Source organism: Pelophylax lessonae (genome assembly GCF_965119305.1).
Source record: "Pelophylax lessonae genome assembly, chromosome: 1".
NCBI lineage: Eukaryota > Metazoa > Chordata > Amphibia > Anura > Ranidae > Pelophylax > Pelophylax lessonae.
This window is the reverse complement of record NC_138768.1, coordinates 848,389-866,855: the sequence shown is the minus strand read 5'-3', so window position 1 is coordinate 866,855 and position 18,467 is coordinate 848,389. Positions and strand designations below refer to the sequence as shown.

Here is an 18,467-nt window from a genome sequence, read left to right as displayed (position 1 = left end):
CTCCCCCCTCATTACTGAGAAAATATTATTGATGAAGGTATAAAACGTTCCCCACCTTTCCTTTGTCTCACATGAAATCCAGAAATCAGAATCAAAGTCCACGGAGAATGCACGGGGAATGCAGAAATTCAGAGCTAGTAATCCTCACCATAAATAATGTTATATACGGGACTTTCCACCATATGTCTGCCCACCACATCTTCTCACCATTGGGAGGATTTACTAAAGCTGGAGTGTGCAAAATCTGGTGAAGCTCTGCATGGGAACCAATCAGCTTCCAGGTTTTATAGTCAAAGCTTCATTGAACAAGCTGAAGATAGAAGCTGATTGGCTGCCATGCACTGCTGCACCAGATTCTGAGTGCTCCAATTGTAGTATATCTTCCTCAGTGTATCTGCTCACCAAATGTTTCTTCACCATTTTTCTGTTTACCTGTGTCCTCTCACCTGTGTCCTCCCACCTGTGTCCTCTCACCTGTGTCCTCCCACCTGTGTCCTCCCACCTGTGTCCTCTCACCTGTGTCCTCCCACCTGTGTCCTCCCACCTGTGTCCTCTCACCTGTGTCCTCTCACCTGTGTCCTCCCACCTGTGTCCTCCCACCTGTGTCCTCTCACCTGTGTCCTCTCGCCATGTGTCCTCTCACCATGTGTCCTCTCACCTGTGTCCTCTCACCATGTGTCCTCTCACCTGTATCCTCTCGCCATGTGTCCTCTCACCATGTGTCCTCTCACCTGTGTCCTCTCACCATGTGTCCTCCCACCTGTGTCCTCTCACCATGTGTCCTCTCACCTGTATCCTCTCGCCATGTGTCCTCTCACCATGTGTCCTCTCACCTGTGTCCTCTCACCATGTGTCTTCTCACCATGTGTCCTCTCACCTGTGTCCTCTCACCATGTGTCTTCTCACCTGTGTCCTCCCACCTGTGTCCTCTCACCTGTGTCCTCTCACCTGTGTCCTCTCACCATGTGTCCTCTCACCTGTGTCCTCTCACCATGTGTCTTCTCACCTGTGTCCTCTCACTATGTGTCTTCTCACCTGTGTCCTCCCACCTGTGTCCTCTCACCTGTGTCCTCTCACCTGTGTCCTCTCACCATGTGTCCTCCCACCTGTGTCCTCTCACCTGTGTCCTCTCACCATGTGTCCTCTCACCTGTGTCCTCTCACCTGTGCCCTCCCACCTGTGTCCTCTCACCATGTGTCCTCTCACCTGTGTCCTCTCACCATGTGCCTTCTCACCATGTGTCCTCTCACCTGTGTCCTCTCACCATGTGTCTTCTCACCTGTATCCTCTCACCTGTGTCCTCTCACTATGTGTCTTCTCACCTGTGTCCTCTCACCATGTGTCCTCTCACCTGTGTCCTCTCACCTGTGTCCTCTCACCATGTGTCCTCCCACCTGTGTCCTCTCACCTGTGTCCTCTCACCTGTGTCCTCTCACCATGTGTCCTCCCACCTGTGTCCTCCCACCTGTGTCCTCTCACCTGTGTCCTCTCACCATGTGTCCTCCCACCTGTGTCCTCTCACCTGTGTCCTCTCACCATGTGTCCTCCCACCTGTGTCCTCTCACCTGTGTCCTCTCACCTTTGTCCTCTCACCATGTGTTGTCTCACCTGTATCCTCTCGCCATGTGTCCTCTCACCTGTGTCCTCTCACCTGTGTCCTCTCACCATGTATCTACTCACCTGTGTCCTCTCACCATGTGTCTGCTCACCTTTGTACTCCCACCATGTGTCTGTTCACCTTTGTCCTCTCGCCATGTGTCCGGTCACCTTTTGTTGGTAATATTTGGATTAATAGTTTTTTAACCCTTAGTATTGATTGTGATTTAAAGATGTTGTTATCTATTAGTATAAAAAGGACAATAAACAGCCACTGGCTGCCCTGGTAAAGGTGATGGCAGGTATGGTGCAGATGAAGACAGGTGTGGTCAGGGCCGCTGATAGGGGGGGGGCCACCAGCCCTCTTGTAGGGGGCCCGAGCACACAGGGGGGCCCACACAGAGAGGGGGATTAGTGATGAACAACAAATACAGAAATCTTCCTCCAGCACCTGAATCTGATCTGTTCCTCCCCCTGCTATCAGCTTTTATCTGCTGAGAAAGAGACAGTCGTCCCTCACTAATCCCCCTCCCTGTGTGGGCCCCCCTCCCAGCACTGGCTCTAATGTTATCTCTGCTCAGGAGTTTATTTGTAACTTTGTTTCTCTATCTCTGTTTCTCTGATCCTGGAGCTCCAACTGCCCAGCCTGTATATTTTTCTCATCTCATCTTCTTTTTTATTTAACATAGTTTTTATTTTTTTGGATTTAGCAGGAATTATGTGAGTTATGTTATATTTGTGTCTGCTAATAGTGATTTTGTTGTAATTTTAGATAATTATATCTTTAATATTTTCTTGGGGGCCTGCCAGGTAGTCTGTACGGAGCCCCGCGATTTCTAACAGCAGCCCTGTGTGTGGTACAGGTGATGGCAGGTGTGGTGCAGATGATGGCAGGTGTGGTGCAGGTGATGGAAGGTGTGGTGCGGTGCAGGTGAGGGCAGGTGTGATGCGGGTGATGGCAGGGGTGGTGCAGGTGAGGGCCCCAGGCCACCAGTACATCTGCTCCTCCCTGTTATTACTTGGACCACACCCCAGCTTCCATCTAGATCTAGGCAGCAGTGACACCCCACCACAGACAAAAGCTGTCTTCTGATTGGTCGGCACCCGGAAAGAGATGGGAATTACGTCTTGTATGTTCTATAAATGTCTGTTATTTTGTATCTCATATCTGTATTATTATTATTATTATTGGCAGGGGATTTGGCTGGGTTATGGGTCTGCAGTAATAAAGCGAATCTCACCAATTTGTGTCTCTGCCTTTCTATCCTCGCCTCCAATAAAATCCTCCGCCATTGCTCTGGGTGAGTAACGAGTTACACAGGAAAACATCGGGGGAGATTTTTAGAAAAAAAGAGAATTAGTATCATATGGAGAAATCAAATCTAGTACTCAGTATTAGGCCCCATTTACACCCCGTATTAGGGCCAATTCATACCTAGTATTAGGGCTCATTCACACCCGGTATTACGGCCGTATTAGGGCCCATTCACACCCAGTATTAGGGCTCATTCACACCCGGTGTTAGGGCTCATTCACACCCGGTGTTAGGGCTCATTCACACCCGGTATTAGGGCCGTATTAGGGCTCATTCACACCCAGTATTAGGGCTCATTCACACCCGGTGTTAGGGCTCGTTCACACCCGGTGTTAGGGCTCATTCACACCCGGTATTAGGGCTCATTCACACCAGGTATTAGGGCTCATTCACACCCGGTATTAGGGCTCATTCACACCCGGTGTTAGGGCTCATTCACACCCGGTATTAGGGCTCATTCACACCAGGTATTAGGGCTCATTCACACCCGGTGTTAGGGCTCGTTCACACCCGGTGTTAGGGCTCATTCACACCCGGTGTTAGGGCTCGTTCACACCCGGTGTTAGGGCTCATTCACACCCGGTATTAGGGCTCATTCACACCAGGTATTAGGGCTCATTCACACCCGGTGTTAGGGCTCATTCACACCCGGTGTTAGGGCTCATTCACACCCGGTATTAGGGCTCATTCACACCAGGTATTAGGGCTCATTCACACCCGGTATTAGGGCTCATTCACACCCGGTATTAGGGCTCATTCACACCAGGTATTAGGGCTCATTCACACCCGGTGTTAGGGCTCATTCACACCCGGTATTAGGGCTCATTCACACCCGGTATTAGGGCTCATTCACACCCAGTGTTAGGGCTCATTCACACCCGGTGTTAGGGCTCGTTCACACCCGGTGTTAGGCCTCATTCACATCCGGTATTAGGGCCCATTCACACCCAGTATTAGGGCTCATTCACACCCGGTATTAGGGGCGTATTAGGGCCCATTCACACTTAGTATTATGGCCCATTCACACCCGGCATTAGGGCCGTATTAGGGCCCATTCACACTTAGTATTAGGGCCCATTCACACCTGTGTGTTACTCTTTCAGACCAGACCTCCTGTAACAAGCCCTCCATTCCATCCTACTTCTCAGTTGTTGGCTTTAACGGCACGGCTGTTAATACCCAGGCCTTACAGAAAGGGGCATTACTGATTCTGTCATACCCACCTTCATCAAAGCCAAAATTCCTACTTTCCATAAAATCTGCCATGGCACTTGGAAGGCTTATTGTGGCAGTGGGAAAGCAAACACCTTAGGACTCTGGAATATTCCTCGCTTCCTGAACTTCCACCAGTCTGCTCTAGGCCAGCATTTGTCTCATAATACTCTAAAGGGACAAGTTTCTGCCCCATCCATTCTGTTCAAAAGACCTTCGGCTTCTAAAACGTAAGACCTTTATACAAGGTGTGGCCCATGTTAATCCCCCCACTCTGAACTTCGGGGGCCCCCGAGATATACATCCGATACTTTTGGTCCTTCAAAGTGGCCTTTTCGGTAACTATTTCCTCCGTCAGGTGTGTCTCTGCGTTGGCAGCTGTTCTTGTAAAGAACCTTCTCTTATCTTATATGTAGTTAAGGAGGTTCCGAGACACAAACGCTCATTTCTCCCCAAGGTTGTCTCATCTTTTCATCTCAGTGAGGGTACTCCCTTCCCCGTGTCCTGCGGCAACGTATGCCAAGGAAAATTCCCTCCATTGTGTTGATGTGGTCAGAGAAGTTCGGGTTTACCTAGCTAATGCATCTTCCGAAAACCCAAATCCCTTTCCGTCCTCCATGAAGGTCCCAAGAAGGGTCATCCTGCTTCCTATTCCACCATAACTAGATGACTCAGGCAGCTCCTTTCCAGTTTCCCCCTACCCTATCATGGCCACTCCACAAGAACTGTTGGGTTCAGGGTTAGCGTTTAGCATCAAGCCTCTATTTTTCTGGTCTGCAAAGCTGTCACCTCTTCTTCTGGTAAAACCTTCGTACAATCCTCCTGGGTGGATGTCCAGGCCTCTGCTGATGTGGGATTCGGATATAAGGCGTTCCAGCTGTTATTTGAGAGTTCCAGGTTCAGTGACCCTTGTTTTTTTGGGGGCCTGCTTGCTGTTGTTTGCCATGTTGTTGCCCCCCCCCCCCTTGTGTTTGGGACATCCCAGGGTCTATGACTACACATCGTGTGCCCTGTGCTGTACAATTATGATAATAGGATAATGGAATTAAGATTAAGAATGATGGGGAGTTTTAGTTACCTGTAAATTTCATATAAGAGAGTAGAGTACAGGACATGGAGCGCTCCCCTCTCTTCTGTCTATCCTTTTGGTTTAATGTCTGTGATCTGAGCTGTCATTGGATGGCTCTGTACCATGTGATTGCTGTGATGACCAATCACAGATTTCACTGATGTAAACAGTACTATAGTTTACACTGGAAAGCCCACCCCCTCCTCTCACAATGAAGGAATCCAGATCAGCTGCAGATCATGGGGTGGGGTTTTGGGTGTTAAATCATTTTTTTAATTGTCTTCCCTTCCCCCTTTCCTCTCCCTTCCATTCCTTTTCTCTCCCTTCTTCTTGTACAGTAGTCACCCTGGAACCCCACTAATCAGTTACATACAACATATAAAGATCCTACAGAACACGCTCTGTGATATTTCCCAGTAAATTCATAATTAAAGATTTGTTCATAGAAGAAAATGGATTGATCTTTGGGGGGTCGGTCTTCAGAGTCAGACGATTACAGTAAGTGGGTCCCCAGACTCTTCTGACCCCGGGGGATTGCGTGAATCCTGAAAACATTACTAATGACATGAAGACAATGGAATAATTATTAGTATATAAATGATCAAATAACGGAGACTTCACTATATATTCAGAAATATGATCCATTAATGGAGACTTTGCTATATACTGTATACACACACAATAGGTGACACTTATAATTCAATTCTTCACACTTCTCCAGTATTGGTACACTGTGGGAGCGCATTGGGCACCGAGACTCCAGTAAGTTATTTTGGTAATCTCTTCCTCTCCTCCCGATCTCAGAGCCCCCCGGGGAATCTCTGAGTTTTAGGGGAACTTCAGTGAAATTTAATAGAGGAAAGTGAGAATGGTGAGGTGTTTCTAGGCTCATGGGTCCATCTCTAAATGTGTCAGAAAACCATTACCTCACTAAGAGCCTAAATCTGCCAATTGCAACCTTATTTCAAGTCTACCAAAACACCATTGTTATGTCGTATGATCCCGTCACAGGAGCCAAAGTCTATTAAATGCCACCTTATGACAAGGATACCAGCCCCCGTTGTTTCAAGACCCCATTACAAGGTCCAGAATCTACCATGTACCATCCTACTGTATTTCAAGTGTACGAGGGCCCCCCTTGGTAAGTCTCATGATCCCATTTCAAGTTCCAGAGACTACCAAGTGCCATCTTATTTCAAGGGTACCAGGACCCCCTTGTTATATGTCATGGCAATTGTGTTCCCCCACTACGCTGAAAGTGTCCCCCATCACCCAAAACATCACCCAAAAACTAAAGTGTCCCCCCAAAATCCAAACTCTGAGAGTGTCTCCCATCACCCAAAAACTAAACGTGTCCCCTACAATCCAAACTCTAAAAGTGTCCTCCCACTATCCCAACTCTGAGAGTGTGCCTTTACTATCACTAACCCTGGGAGTACCCCTCACTATTCAAACTCTAAGTCCTGTTTACATTAGTTTCCAATTTCAGTTGCAAAGAATAGCATGACAATGGAAATCAGATTGTTTTCAACGTTGTTCAATCACATCAATACAACTCAGTGTGGCACAATCTTGGAAATGGATACTGAACTACTTTGGTGCGATTCCAGCGCGATTTTGGCTCCACAGAATAGGCAACCACATCCAAAACACAACCACGTTGCATTACATAATCACACTGAAAATTAGATCAAAATGGGATCGCAGTAGCATAAACCGAGCACAATCCAAACTCTGAGAGTGCCTCCACCACCAATATCCAAGCTCTGTGGGGGAGATTTTCTAAGACTGGAGCACACAACATCTGGTGCAGCTCTGCAAAGAAAATGTGACAGACTTCCTAGCACCCTGATTGGGTGCTTCTGCCAAGATACAGCTTCCTCTAGTCCGGAACCAGGTATTGTAGATGAGCACTCAAGAACTAGATGACACTAGCTTAGGTGCAAACTGGAACTCACTTTTTTGTAAGCTCACACAGAATATATATCACACAAAATCAGACAAGGGCCTGATCACATTATCCTGAACAATACAAACTCTGAACAGTAATCTCATTAGTACATCTAAGAAAGCCAACATAAACATAAACACAAATCGAAATAACAGTAAGCTAATTAACAACTAGTCACCTAGACAAGCCTAGGTGACTCTGGTCAGTGGCCCCAAGACAGTTTCGCACCAGTTCCCCAGAAAGAAGACACAGGGCTGTCCAAATCTCATTAACCAGCTTTCTTTTCACATACATCTTCTCACTGAGTTTGCAAGTTGGCAGAGAACATCATGGCTTCCTTGACTGTTAAATGTGGTAATGTCATCTTGCATTATATAACAGGACATCTTCCTAATTTCTTGTAGCTCCCTCAAACGCCAGGGCCCATAGTCATTAGGCAAGAGGCTAACTTGCGGTCCCCTCCAAAAACCCCTGTCCCAGTTGGGTCTGTCACATTTCTCTCCCATAAAATGAGACTAACCAGGTCCCAGACCTCCACCTGGTTTGAACCTGCATTAGTCGGGCAGAGTGAACCCTCATAGTCGGTCCACATGATCTCCACTCTTGGCTGCAAGGAAGGTTGTCGTCAGTTGGCATGGGACAGAGGTCAACGCTTCAGCTGGGTGGTCTTTACCATTCTGGGACTTTCTGTTGCTGGGGAAAGGGGCTGACTGCCCCGGCTCCTTGAAGTCGTGGAGACACTATAGGTGCTAGGCAGAGGACAGCGGCACTCTGCCCTGTTGCCATCACTTCAGCTGGGAGTAGGAGCTTCACTACATTAGCTTGTCACTGGGGAAAGAGGCCACCTGCCCCAGCTCCGGAGTTGTTGCAGGTGCTGGGAAGAGGCCGATGCCAGCGCTTCTGCTGGGGACCCCACATGATCCTCCCAGGCTAACTGTTGGGCAGAAAAGACAATTTCCCTTGCTCTGGCTGACTGTCGGGGGGGGGGGGGGAGACAGCTTCTTCTACTCCCAGACTGTTGATCTGCTGCTGAAGAGGGTGGATGACTACCTCCTCTCCCTGGTTCTTGGCCTGCCGCTGGGGAGGGGGAGTGACTTCCTCCCCTCCCATCTCTGACTGCTGCTGGGGAGGGAGAATCACCACCTTCTCCCCCTGGATACTGGTCTACTGCTGGAGATGAAGAACCGCTACCTCCACTCCCTGGGCCCATGGAACTGCTGCGGGTGTGGGGCAGAGGTCTTGGACCCTCTGTCTGGTTGCCAGCACTTCAGGTGGGAGTTCAAGCTTCTTTGCAGCCTGTTGCTGGGGAGGACTCCCCGCCCTGGCTCCCTGGATCTCCAGAAGTGCTGTGGATACTGGGCAGAGGTCAGTGGTGCTCTGCCCTAATGCCAGCTCTTCCACTGTAAAGCAAATGAAAATTCAGAGCCACTGCACAAATCCTCCAGGGCCACTAATTGGTGTAGACAGAGGTCAGCAGCAGTCTGCCTTGATGTCAGCTCTTCTACTGGAGGCTCGCTGGGTTGTTCCCTCTCAGCAGAAAAGTCTAATAAATCCCCAGTCTCTGGAGCAGGTGGCTAAAGATAGAGTTTCACTATCTCCTGTCCCTGGAACCCAGAAGATATTACCAGTGCTGGGCAGAGGCTAGCGGAGCTCTGACCCTATCTCAGCACTTCAGTTGGAAGCTCAGTGAATGTTAAATACTCAGATGAAAAGTCAAATAAATCCATGCTTTCTGGGATCTGTGGCTGGGGAGTGAGGACGGCTTCCTCTCTTCCCTCATTCTTGAACTGCCGCTGGGGAGATGAGTCGGCTGCTCCATATCCTGTACCTTTTACCCAGCTGCTGGACAGATGCATTCCTCCATCCAAGCTCGTCCTGTGCAGGAACAGGTTCGTCAAGGTGAGTCAGTACTTGCTGCATCCGCCATAATAGCTCCACTTCCATAGCTGGTGGTGGGCAAAGCACATTGTCACTCTGCCCCATTGCCGACACTTTAGCTAGGATTTCAGAGCTGTCAGCTGGTATTTCCTGATGGTCCCAGGCAAAGGAAGCCCAGTCCTGCTGCTGAGCAGAGTCTAGCAGCCGTCTATAGGCAGTCTCCAGCTCCCTATCCTGTTTGGCTAGAGACTCCAAATCTTCCTGTGCCCACAGCACTTCCGAGACAGTCAGCCTCTGGTCTCTGTACTTCATGATTTTCTCCAAACCCCACTCCAGATTGCTCCCAAAATCAGGGTCCTTGGACAGCCTCTAGTATAACAGCCCGAAGTCACTGTAGCCAAAGTTGTCCGCTGTCCACAGGCACACTTGGGCTATATACCAGTTAAGGGCTCGGCAGCTCTTGTCCAGCTGCACCTCTGCCTGGATCAGCCTGCTTAACCCAGCTGTCCACTCCTTGTGCAGTTGTTCCCCCAAAAACAGCACTCCAAAGTCATACTGCGACCAATACTTTTCCTGGGTGGGGAAGAGGTTTTTTTCCCTGACAGCCTTGCTCACGGTCCAGCTCTTCCTTCCAGAGTTTCCGGTGGACAGAGTCATACCATCCCAGCATGACCTGCGTTGGTACTGGTCCCCTGTACTGCATCCGCATCTCTCACAGATTTGTTACATATTCCTCTTCCACGGCCGCTGGTATCTGTACCTCTCCTCTTCTGCTAACTGAACCTCAGATCACAGTGGTGGTTTGGATGTCCCAGACTGCAGGAAGCATCCCACAGCTGTTAACCAAATGTAACAGACTGCCTAGCACCCCACTTGGGTGCCTCTGCCAAGATATATAGCTTCCTCCAGTCTGGAACCAGGAACTGATATCATAGCTGAGCACCCAAGACTGGATAACACTAGCTTAGGTGCAAACTGGAACTCACTTTATTGTAAATTCACACAAAATATATACCACACAAAATCAGGTACAAGCTTGATAGCATTACCCTAAAACATGCAAACTGTAAACAGTAATGTCTAATGAACAGCCAACATAAACAGTGGTCTAAATAAACAGTAAGCTAATTAACAACTAGTCACCTAGACAAGCCTAGGTGATTCAGGTCAGTGGCCACACAGACAGTTCGGCACCAGTATTTAAGAGGACCCAGGGCTGTCCAATCTCAATAACCCCCTTTCTTTTCACATACATCTTCTCACTGAGTTTCAAGTCGGCAGAGACCATCATGGCTTCCTTGACTGTTCAATGTAATAATGTCCTCTTGCATTTTATAACAGGACATCTTCCTAAATGCTTGTAGCTCCCTCAAATACCAGGGCCCATAATCATTAGGCAAGAGGCTACCCTGCAGTCCCCTCCAAAAGCCCCTGTCCCGATTGAGTCTGTCAAAGAAACCAATCATCTTCCAGGTTTTATTGTCAAAGCTTAATTGAACAAGCTGATTAGTTAATATGCAAAGCTGCACCAGATTCTGAGTGCTCCAGTTTTAGTAAATCCCCCCTATGAGTATCTTTGCACTGTCCAAACTCTGTGTGTGACCACCATTCACAATTTAGAGTAACACTCAAGATTTCAAACTCTAAGAGTGTCCCCCACCATCCAAACATTGAGATTGTCCCACCACCATCCAAACTTTGAAATGTTCAATCACCATCCAGACTGTGGAAGTGACACCCCCATTACCCACATACGAAGAGTGTCCCCCACCATTCAAACTCTAAGAGTGCCCCCTATTACACACATACTAAGAATATACCCCACCATCCAAACATTGAGATTGTCCCACCACAATCAAATCTTTGAAATGTTCAATCACCATCCAAACTGTGGAAGTGACCCCCCCCCCTATTACCCATATACTAAGAGTGTCCCCCACCATCCAAATATTAGGATTGTCCCACCACCATCCAAACTTTGAGATGTTCTCTGACCATCCAAACTCTGAGAGCGCCCCCCATTACCCACATACTACAAGTGCCCCCCACAACCCAAATACTGAGAATGCCTCCCATTTCCTACATACTAAAAGTGTCCTCCATCATACAAATTCTGAGAGTGTCCCCCATTACCCACATGCTGAGAGTGTAACCCACTATCCAAACTCTGAGAGTGCCCCCCATTACCCACATACTGAGAGTGTCCCCCACCATCCAAACTCTGATAGTGCCCTTATTACCCACATACTAAGAGTCCACCCCACAACCCAAATACTAAGAGGGCCCCCATTACACACATAATAAGAGTGTACCCCACAACCAAAATTCTGAGAGTCCCCCCCATTACCCACATACTGGGAGTATCCCCACCATCCAAACTTTGAGAATGCACCCCATTACCACATTCTAAGAGTGTCCCCCACCATTCAAACTCTGAGAATGCCCCCCATTTCCCACATTCTAAGAGTGTTTCCCACCATCCAAACTCTGAGAGTGCCCCCATTATCCACATATTAAGAGTGCCCCCCATTACTCACATATTAAGAGTGCCGGCCTCACCACCAGAAGTCCTAATATTTTAGGGAACAGGGGCAAAAAAAAAAAAAAAACACTTCCGGTACATTTGACTCGGAGTCCCCCTCACTATTTAAAATCTTAGTGCTCCCTACCATCCAGACTCTAGGGGTGCTCTTTCCACCATTTTAACTTTTGGCGTTTTGTCCTTCATCCAAATTCTAAGTGCCCCCTACACTAGTGTTCCCAACACCATCTAAACTCCATGAGTGACAGCCTTATCACCATGAGGAGTCCTATGATTGTAATGATGAATGGTGTGGACAGGGGGCAGCAGAGACGGAGTGAAGGAACCTTCTGTACATCAGCTCCAATGTCAATCAAGTGTCTTTCCTAAATATCTTCCCACCGAGCCTTACCTCAGAGGAAACAGAAAGAACTGTGCTGTTTTCTGACCAGCATGCCAAACATAGGACCGCATCCATGCACATCAGAGGTGGAGAAGACATAAAGAGGGGATTGGCCACCTATATGCCTAATAATCTGCACCGATCTACAGAACAGCCAGCAGTTCTTCTTCTGGGTCTTAGTTGGGTAAATCTTATGAATACACTGAATGTGTTTAAACCCAACACATCGAACATTCATCTATGACCAGAGAGATTCTTCGCATTCAGTATGACAGCATCTCCTACTGAGACTAGACCACACCTCACTATAGGCATTAGATGAGCCCTATTCAGACAGCTGTTCCTCAGGGGCGGGACCCCATATCGTGATAGGTGAATCTCTTACATCGGATATCACAGGCAGACATACTGTATATAACCTGTTATCTTGTCATGTCTAGGGGTACTATGGTCTCCTCCATGAATATTACGGAAAGCAGCAATCTCGGGACTGTTGTTCTAGTGGGAATTCCGGGCCTAGAAGATATGTATTCCTGGATCTTAGGCCTCTTCTGCCTCCTTTATCTTCTAGCATTGTTTGGAAACTGTATACTAATACTTATAATAAAGACAGATGAATCTCTGCAGATTCCGATGTATGACTTGGTTTCCATGCTGGCCATCACAGACCTGGGGCTCTCATTGACTACAATCCCCACAGTTCTGGGTGTATTCGCCTTCCAGTCTATGGAGCTCCCATTGCCACTTTGTTTGCTTCAGATGTTCTTTATTCATTCTTTTTCAGTCATGGAATCTTCTATTCTTCTGGCTATGGCCTATGACAGGTTTGTAGCAATCTGCAACCCTCTGAGATATCCGTCTCTTCTCACCAGTCATATGACCAGGAGATTAGGACTGTTCACAGTGCTTCGTAGCTTTGTAGTGATATTGCCTATTCCAGTCATGGTCCAAACCTCCAGACTCTGCAGGAGCGCCATGCTGTCCCATGCCTTCTGCTTACACCCCGACATCATGAGGCTTCTCTGCTCCAAGCCCATTGAGAATAACATCTACAGTATATTTGCTGTTATCTCCACGATGGGTCTGGACGCTTTTTTTATTGTTCTCTCGTATGCCCTGATAATACGAGCCGTTTGTCAACTAAGTTTAGTGTCGGCACGCTGGAAAGTCTTCCGGACTTGTGTGCGCCACATCAGTGCTGTGCTTCTGTTCTACATTCCCATGATCAGCCTATCGATGATTCATAGATTTGCAGGTCACAGTTCTACATTAGTCCACATCCCTTTGGCCTATCTCCATTTCCTCTTACCACCCACACTCAATCCCATTCTGTATGGAATGAAAACTAAAAAGATCTACCAGAGCATAATCCATAGCTTAAGACGAGCTTCAAAGAACAAGGCGTAGAGGCTGAAACAACGACCTCCACAATCCTTCACCAATGACACATGGTGGGCCAAACACTCAATCCCATTCTGTATGGAATTGTTAGCTCAATTCTCGTCAGGAGGCAATCACGATGATATACAGCCTTTCAGTTGCTAACCCCCCAATAGATAGTGAATTCATCCTCTTCCAGCTGGGAAATGCAAGAACACAGAGTACCTAAACAAAGTGTAGTCACATCTGATTTTATTGCACGTGTAGCTGATATTTAAGGCATGTTTAAGCAGGAAAAAACTGCTTCAACTGGTTTACAATTCATCAGTCAAATTAACAATAGCACATCTCAGACAGAACAGTACATGAAAGGGCCTTTTGCTTTCGCCATGCATCTGTGTCAATATGAGGTGTTTTGTTGTAGTCGGACTGTCTGTGTTCAGCTTGTCTGTGTTAATGTAAGCAATTGTCAATTGTTTATGGGTGGCGTCAGCAATCTCTATGCAACATGTCTTGTAATCTAAATGCAAAATATCCAACTGTCAAGTGTTCAAATGAATGAATGGACAGGTGGTTTAACATGTCGTCTAAATGCAAAATATAGCTGTCTGCTGTCCAAGGTTGTTATGAATGGGTGCTAGTCTGGCTTGTTAAATCTGTAATTGCAGGGGGCCACCTTCCATTGTAGAATGAGCCCTAACAAAATGTAATATGAAATATAATTTCTGTAAGGCACGTTGATACACTCTTTCAGGAATGAAAACTAAAAAGATCTACCAGAGCATAATCCATAGCTTAAGACGAGCTTCAAAGAACAAGGCGTAGAGGCTGAAACAACGACCTCCACAATCCTTCACCAATGACACAGGGTGGGCCAAACAGTCAATCCCATTCTGTATGGAGAAAAAGTTAAAAGGATCTACCAGAGCATAATCCATAGCTTAAGACGAGCTTCAAAGAACAAGGCGCAGAGGCTGAAACAACGACCTCCACAATCCTTCACCAACGACATATTGTGGGCCAAACACTCAATCCCACGCCGGCCGCACGTCACCCGGAAGAGCCACCGATGCGTTCCAGCTCCAGCCCATGGCGTTGTAACACTGCGATACATGGTACACGCTGCCTCCTCATGGCACGCCGGAGCCGAACCTGCTTATCGGGCCTTCATTCTAATAACACCCGCTGAGGGACAACAGAAGCCCTTCCACCAGGAGTAGCATGTGAACGGTGAGCAATAGCTAACTGGTATTAGGGGATAGAGAAAAGGCAGTGAACACTGGCTGTAATGGGCACATAGCAAGGCTAATGCAACTAAGTGAAAAGCCACCTGTGGGCCAACGGCATTTTACCCACATTCAATACAGCTTTATCATGGTGTGAGCCCGCGCAGTCATAACGTCATACTGCGTCTCTCCCCAGCTCCCGCTCCTATATCTACATATGAAGGAGAGACTTTCTGTTGCAGGGTGACAATGTCGGTCTGATATTGCTACTCAATATTTAAGTGGGGCCCATACTTCACCCATTCTAGGACGTCAGTCATTGTCCATCCTAAGGACTGGTACTACATTCAGCCCATCTCTGTCGGCATACAGACATTCCTCTAGTTACACCCTTCCATACCGGGACTGCTCTGGAAGTCAAGAGCAAAGATTACCTTTATCCATCTATGAATAGAAATGTAATGGTTTGGTCTGAGTCTGAATTATGAACCAATACTTCCATCAATTTGAATTCCTGTTATGCAGACTCAAGAATTGTTTAATCTTCAATTTATTAATTTTTTGGCTTTGAAGTATTAGGTTGACTAGATGGGGTTACACATTATGATGTCTACGATCTTGATGAATTGTTGGTGAAGTTTTTGGTCATACACATCCATAAGCAATTTAAACATATTGTGGCATGCCGACCAGCAGACCCATGAGCCAGCGGCATTCACATATTCCGGTTGTAGGAATGTATGCCGCTCGCTCAGGTATCTGTTGGTCAGATCTTCTGGAATGAATGCGTGGCCGGCCTTGTGAGTGTGAGTCATTGTTTTATGTCATTTGTCTTGCTTGTTGTTGGTTATTAACCATTGCACCTTGAAATTACTTGTAAATTGTTCCCCTGTGTAGGGGCATTTTTAGACAATGTGTCAATTGCTCTTTAATAAAGTTTTTTGAAATTTATACTAAAGTTGGTTTGAGCATCCCTCATTGCAGCCGTTCAAAGGGGCTGTTCTGTGGCCCCTTATATTTCTTTTTTCATCGCTATTTTGGCTGCGGTGGCTCCCCACTTATTACTTGAGACTATCTGGATTTCCAATAGGTCTCTTGACGGTTTGTGCCCAGTCATATCACTGGACACATTAGTCTCTAATTTAGGTGTGCCTTCCTTTCTGTCAAACACTCAATCCCATTCTGTATGGAATGAAAACTAAAAAGATCTACCAGAGCATAATCCATAGCTTAAGACGAGTGTAGCACCCTTGTTTTAATGCAAGGTTGCTGTTAAATTTAGTTGCTGGGCCTTAACTAGCCTGGCTGTAATTTTACTGTGGTTAATTGAACTTCCTCTCTTAATCTGGTTTGACTGCGTTTCTCCCTTCCGTCAGTAGGTGGCACTGTTGCCTCTGACACTAGTGTGAGAATATCCATGTCTCTCTCAGCCAATTACAGTGTCACTACGGCATTCTGGGAGATCTTATTTAAGAGAGGGGAGGTCCAATAATCGGTCTCTTCCCGCCCGGACCCCCTTGGGGGAGGGTGTGTATTGCTGTGCTGCTGCTGGCTAGGCCTAAAGTCTGAGGCCTGGTCACATGCCTGGGATTCTGCTGAGGAGAGCCAGCGACCCAGATGGGAAAGATCATACACAGACATCCACCAACCTGTGTGAGTAACCTGCCTGTTTCTTATGGAGGACAGCTGTCCAGACAGTACAGACCACAAAAAGGGATTGAATCTGGTGGAGAGAAGTTGCCTCCCAGATCGATCTGAAGCTCTATGGATATCTAATGATTCTCAAGGTCTGCTATCCTGTACCGCTGTCTGAGTACCTGCCTTTTGCAATGTGAGTCTGCCTAATAGACTGTTCTTAAAGGGTGTCCTGGACCCTACCCCTCTCTCCCTCAGTTTATTTTTGACCTGTTGAGAAGAAATAAACTATCCTGTTCCTTCAGCATAAAAGTGACTGGCGCCCAACATTTATTTTACCTGCATCACTACCCACCATGCCTGACAATCCACACCCACAGGAGGTATGTAGCCCCTCTCCGCCTCTGAAGGTCATCCCTAGGCCCTAGGGGGTTCTGGGGGTCCGCTACATCTGGCGCCCAACGTGGGGCCGGCGGTATTTTTGTGGTGGTCGCCCATAGCAACCGCACAGGAATCACCGTTTGGCTCCGTGTGAGAGTGGCAAGTAACATCTTTTGTACCTCAAAGACTGTGTTTTGTCCTTTCAACAACGTGGGAAGAACCTAACTGTCTCTTTGCTCTGGGGAGAGTGTCAGCCTGGTCTTTTGTCACTTTACGCCAGGGCTGAAGGGGTTAAGGCAGACTCCAGAAGATTTTTGGCACTGCAAAGGAAAAGAGGCGGGCGCTGAAGATTCTGCTGAGCAGCTGGACCAATCCCTTGGCAGGGTGAGGGGTGGCTGTTCCCACGCGGAGGAAATTAAACCGCGCTTGTGTGCGCAGTTACCTGGCTGCACGTGTTGGGAGAGTGAGAAGATGGCGCACTTCGGAATTCCTTCTTCTGACCTGAGAATGTTTGTGCCAGGCATCGGTTCTAGCCCCGCTGGGCTGAAAGAAGTCATCACTGACACCGGGGTGCGGTACACACCTAAAGGGAACCTGGTGCTGTACACGGCTGGAGGCTACGAAGTGTGAAGTGTTCTGGACTGGCTACTAGTATTCGGCCCTGGATCACCTGCGGAAGTTGCGGGGAATCGCTCCTGGAAGTAGTCTCCCCGGCCTTATCACCCCGGGTGCTGCAAGTGGACTGGCTCAAATGTGTTGCACTTGCTGATTCCGGACCGGCTCCAGTGGTCACTGCTACCATTGCTCTACCTGCTGAAGCTCCTGCTACTTCTACTTCTTCAGCTACAGTGACCGCTTCAATGCCGGACATCCCAGTGACCTCCCGCCGTGGTCGCCTGCTTGCTTTAATGATGGGATCACCGGAAAAGAAATCGCCTGAACCTGGTAAGCCTGATGTGGGTGAGGGTGGCGTACCTGTTGGGACTGTGACACCGGTGTCTTCCTTGGGAGCAGAGTCAGGAGAGTCTGTCGCTATAATTTCCCGGCCTAACCTGCTCCCAGCTGAAGAGTTCTCCGCAGAGTCAGACTCTGATATAATGTCTGACCGAATCTCAGAACTGTTCCCTGACACTGTGTCATTTTGTGAAAATTGGTCTGATAGTGAGACTGAACCGCAAGATGAGCCTACAAAGGAGGATGTCCATTCACCCAATATCACCTCCAGTATTAGGCCTACCTTGCCTTTGCCTGCACCCCATGCATCTGGTCCTGCCAGTGTTACTCAAAGACCAGATACAGTTGCGGGATATCCTGTCAAGTGTGCTCCAGATACGCCTGTGTTGCCTGGCTATGGAGACCCTAGAATCTTGTCAAAATTGTCTAAGTTTCAGCGAATTGTGATGAAGAAAATAGCTGAGGAATATGGCTATTTGTATCCTTATGTGCCAGAGTCTCTTGTAGCTGAAATTCAGGACAAGCAGGCTCAATGGATTGACAGTGCAATCAGAGATTACCTGAGAATTCCTGTCTACCTCTGAGTTATCACCCAGACAAGCAGAACAGTACACTAAAGTTCTCAAAACCTGGGACTATGGTCGTCATATATACCCGGATTGTGTCATTATAAGGAGGCCCAATCAAGCTGATGCAAGGCATTACATCACCACTATTGGATCTTCTGGGAAGCCGATTCAACTGCCTGATCCACGATACTACTGGTGATGTATAAAGTCTGAATTTCTGTGTCAAAATCCTATGGAATACAGCTGTGTGATGTCAAGTTTGAAGCTGTATCTGCTGTAACGCTGAGCGCTCCGGTCCCTGCTTCTGGACCGGAGCGCTCGCAGCATTCGTTCCAGATCCACTCACCTGTGCCCGCTCCGGCTCCCTCCTCCGCTCC

At 47.7% G+C, this 18,467-nt stretch overlaps 1 protein-coding gene and 1 long non-coding RNA gene across 2 annotated transcripts; one reads left to right on the top strand and one right to left on the bottom strand.

Annotated features, from left to right (window-relative positions):
* Positions 1-841: 841 nt before the first annotated feature.
* Positions 842-1,869, bottom strand: LOC309566342. The gene is made up of 3 exons (XR_014225865.1): positions 1,652-1,869; positions 949-1,035; positions 842-906 (listed from the first exon to the last, which is right to left on the bottom strand). It is a non-coding gene; the product is annotated as an uncharacterized lncRNA (long non-coding RNA).
* A 10,523-nt stretch (positions 1,870-12,392) lies between these two features.
* On the top strand, positions 12,393-13,352 carry LOC309550124 (olfactory receptor 51G2-like; the record flags this gene model as incomplete). Its single annotated transcript, XM_082250573.1, has 1 exon — positions 12,393-13,352. One exon carries the CDS (start codon positions 12,393-12,395, stop codon positions 13,350-13,352), a length of 960 nt encoding a protein of 319 aa, XP_082106699.1.
* Positions 13,353-18,467: the final 5,115 nt, after the last annotated feature.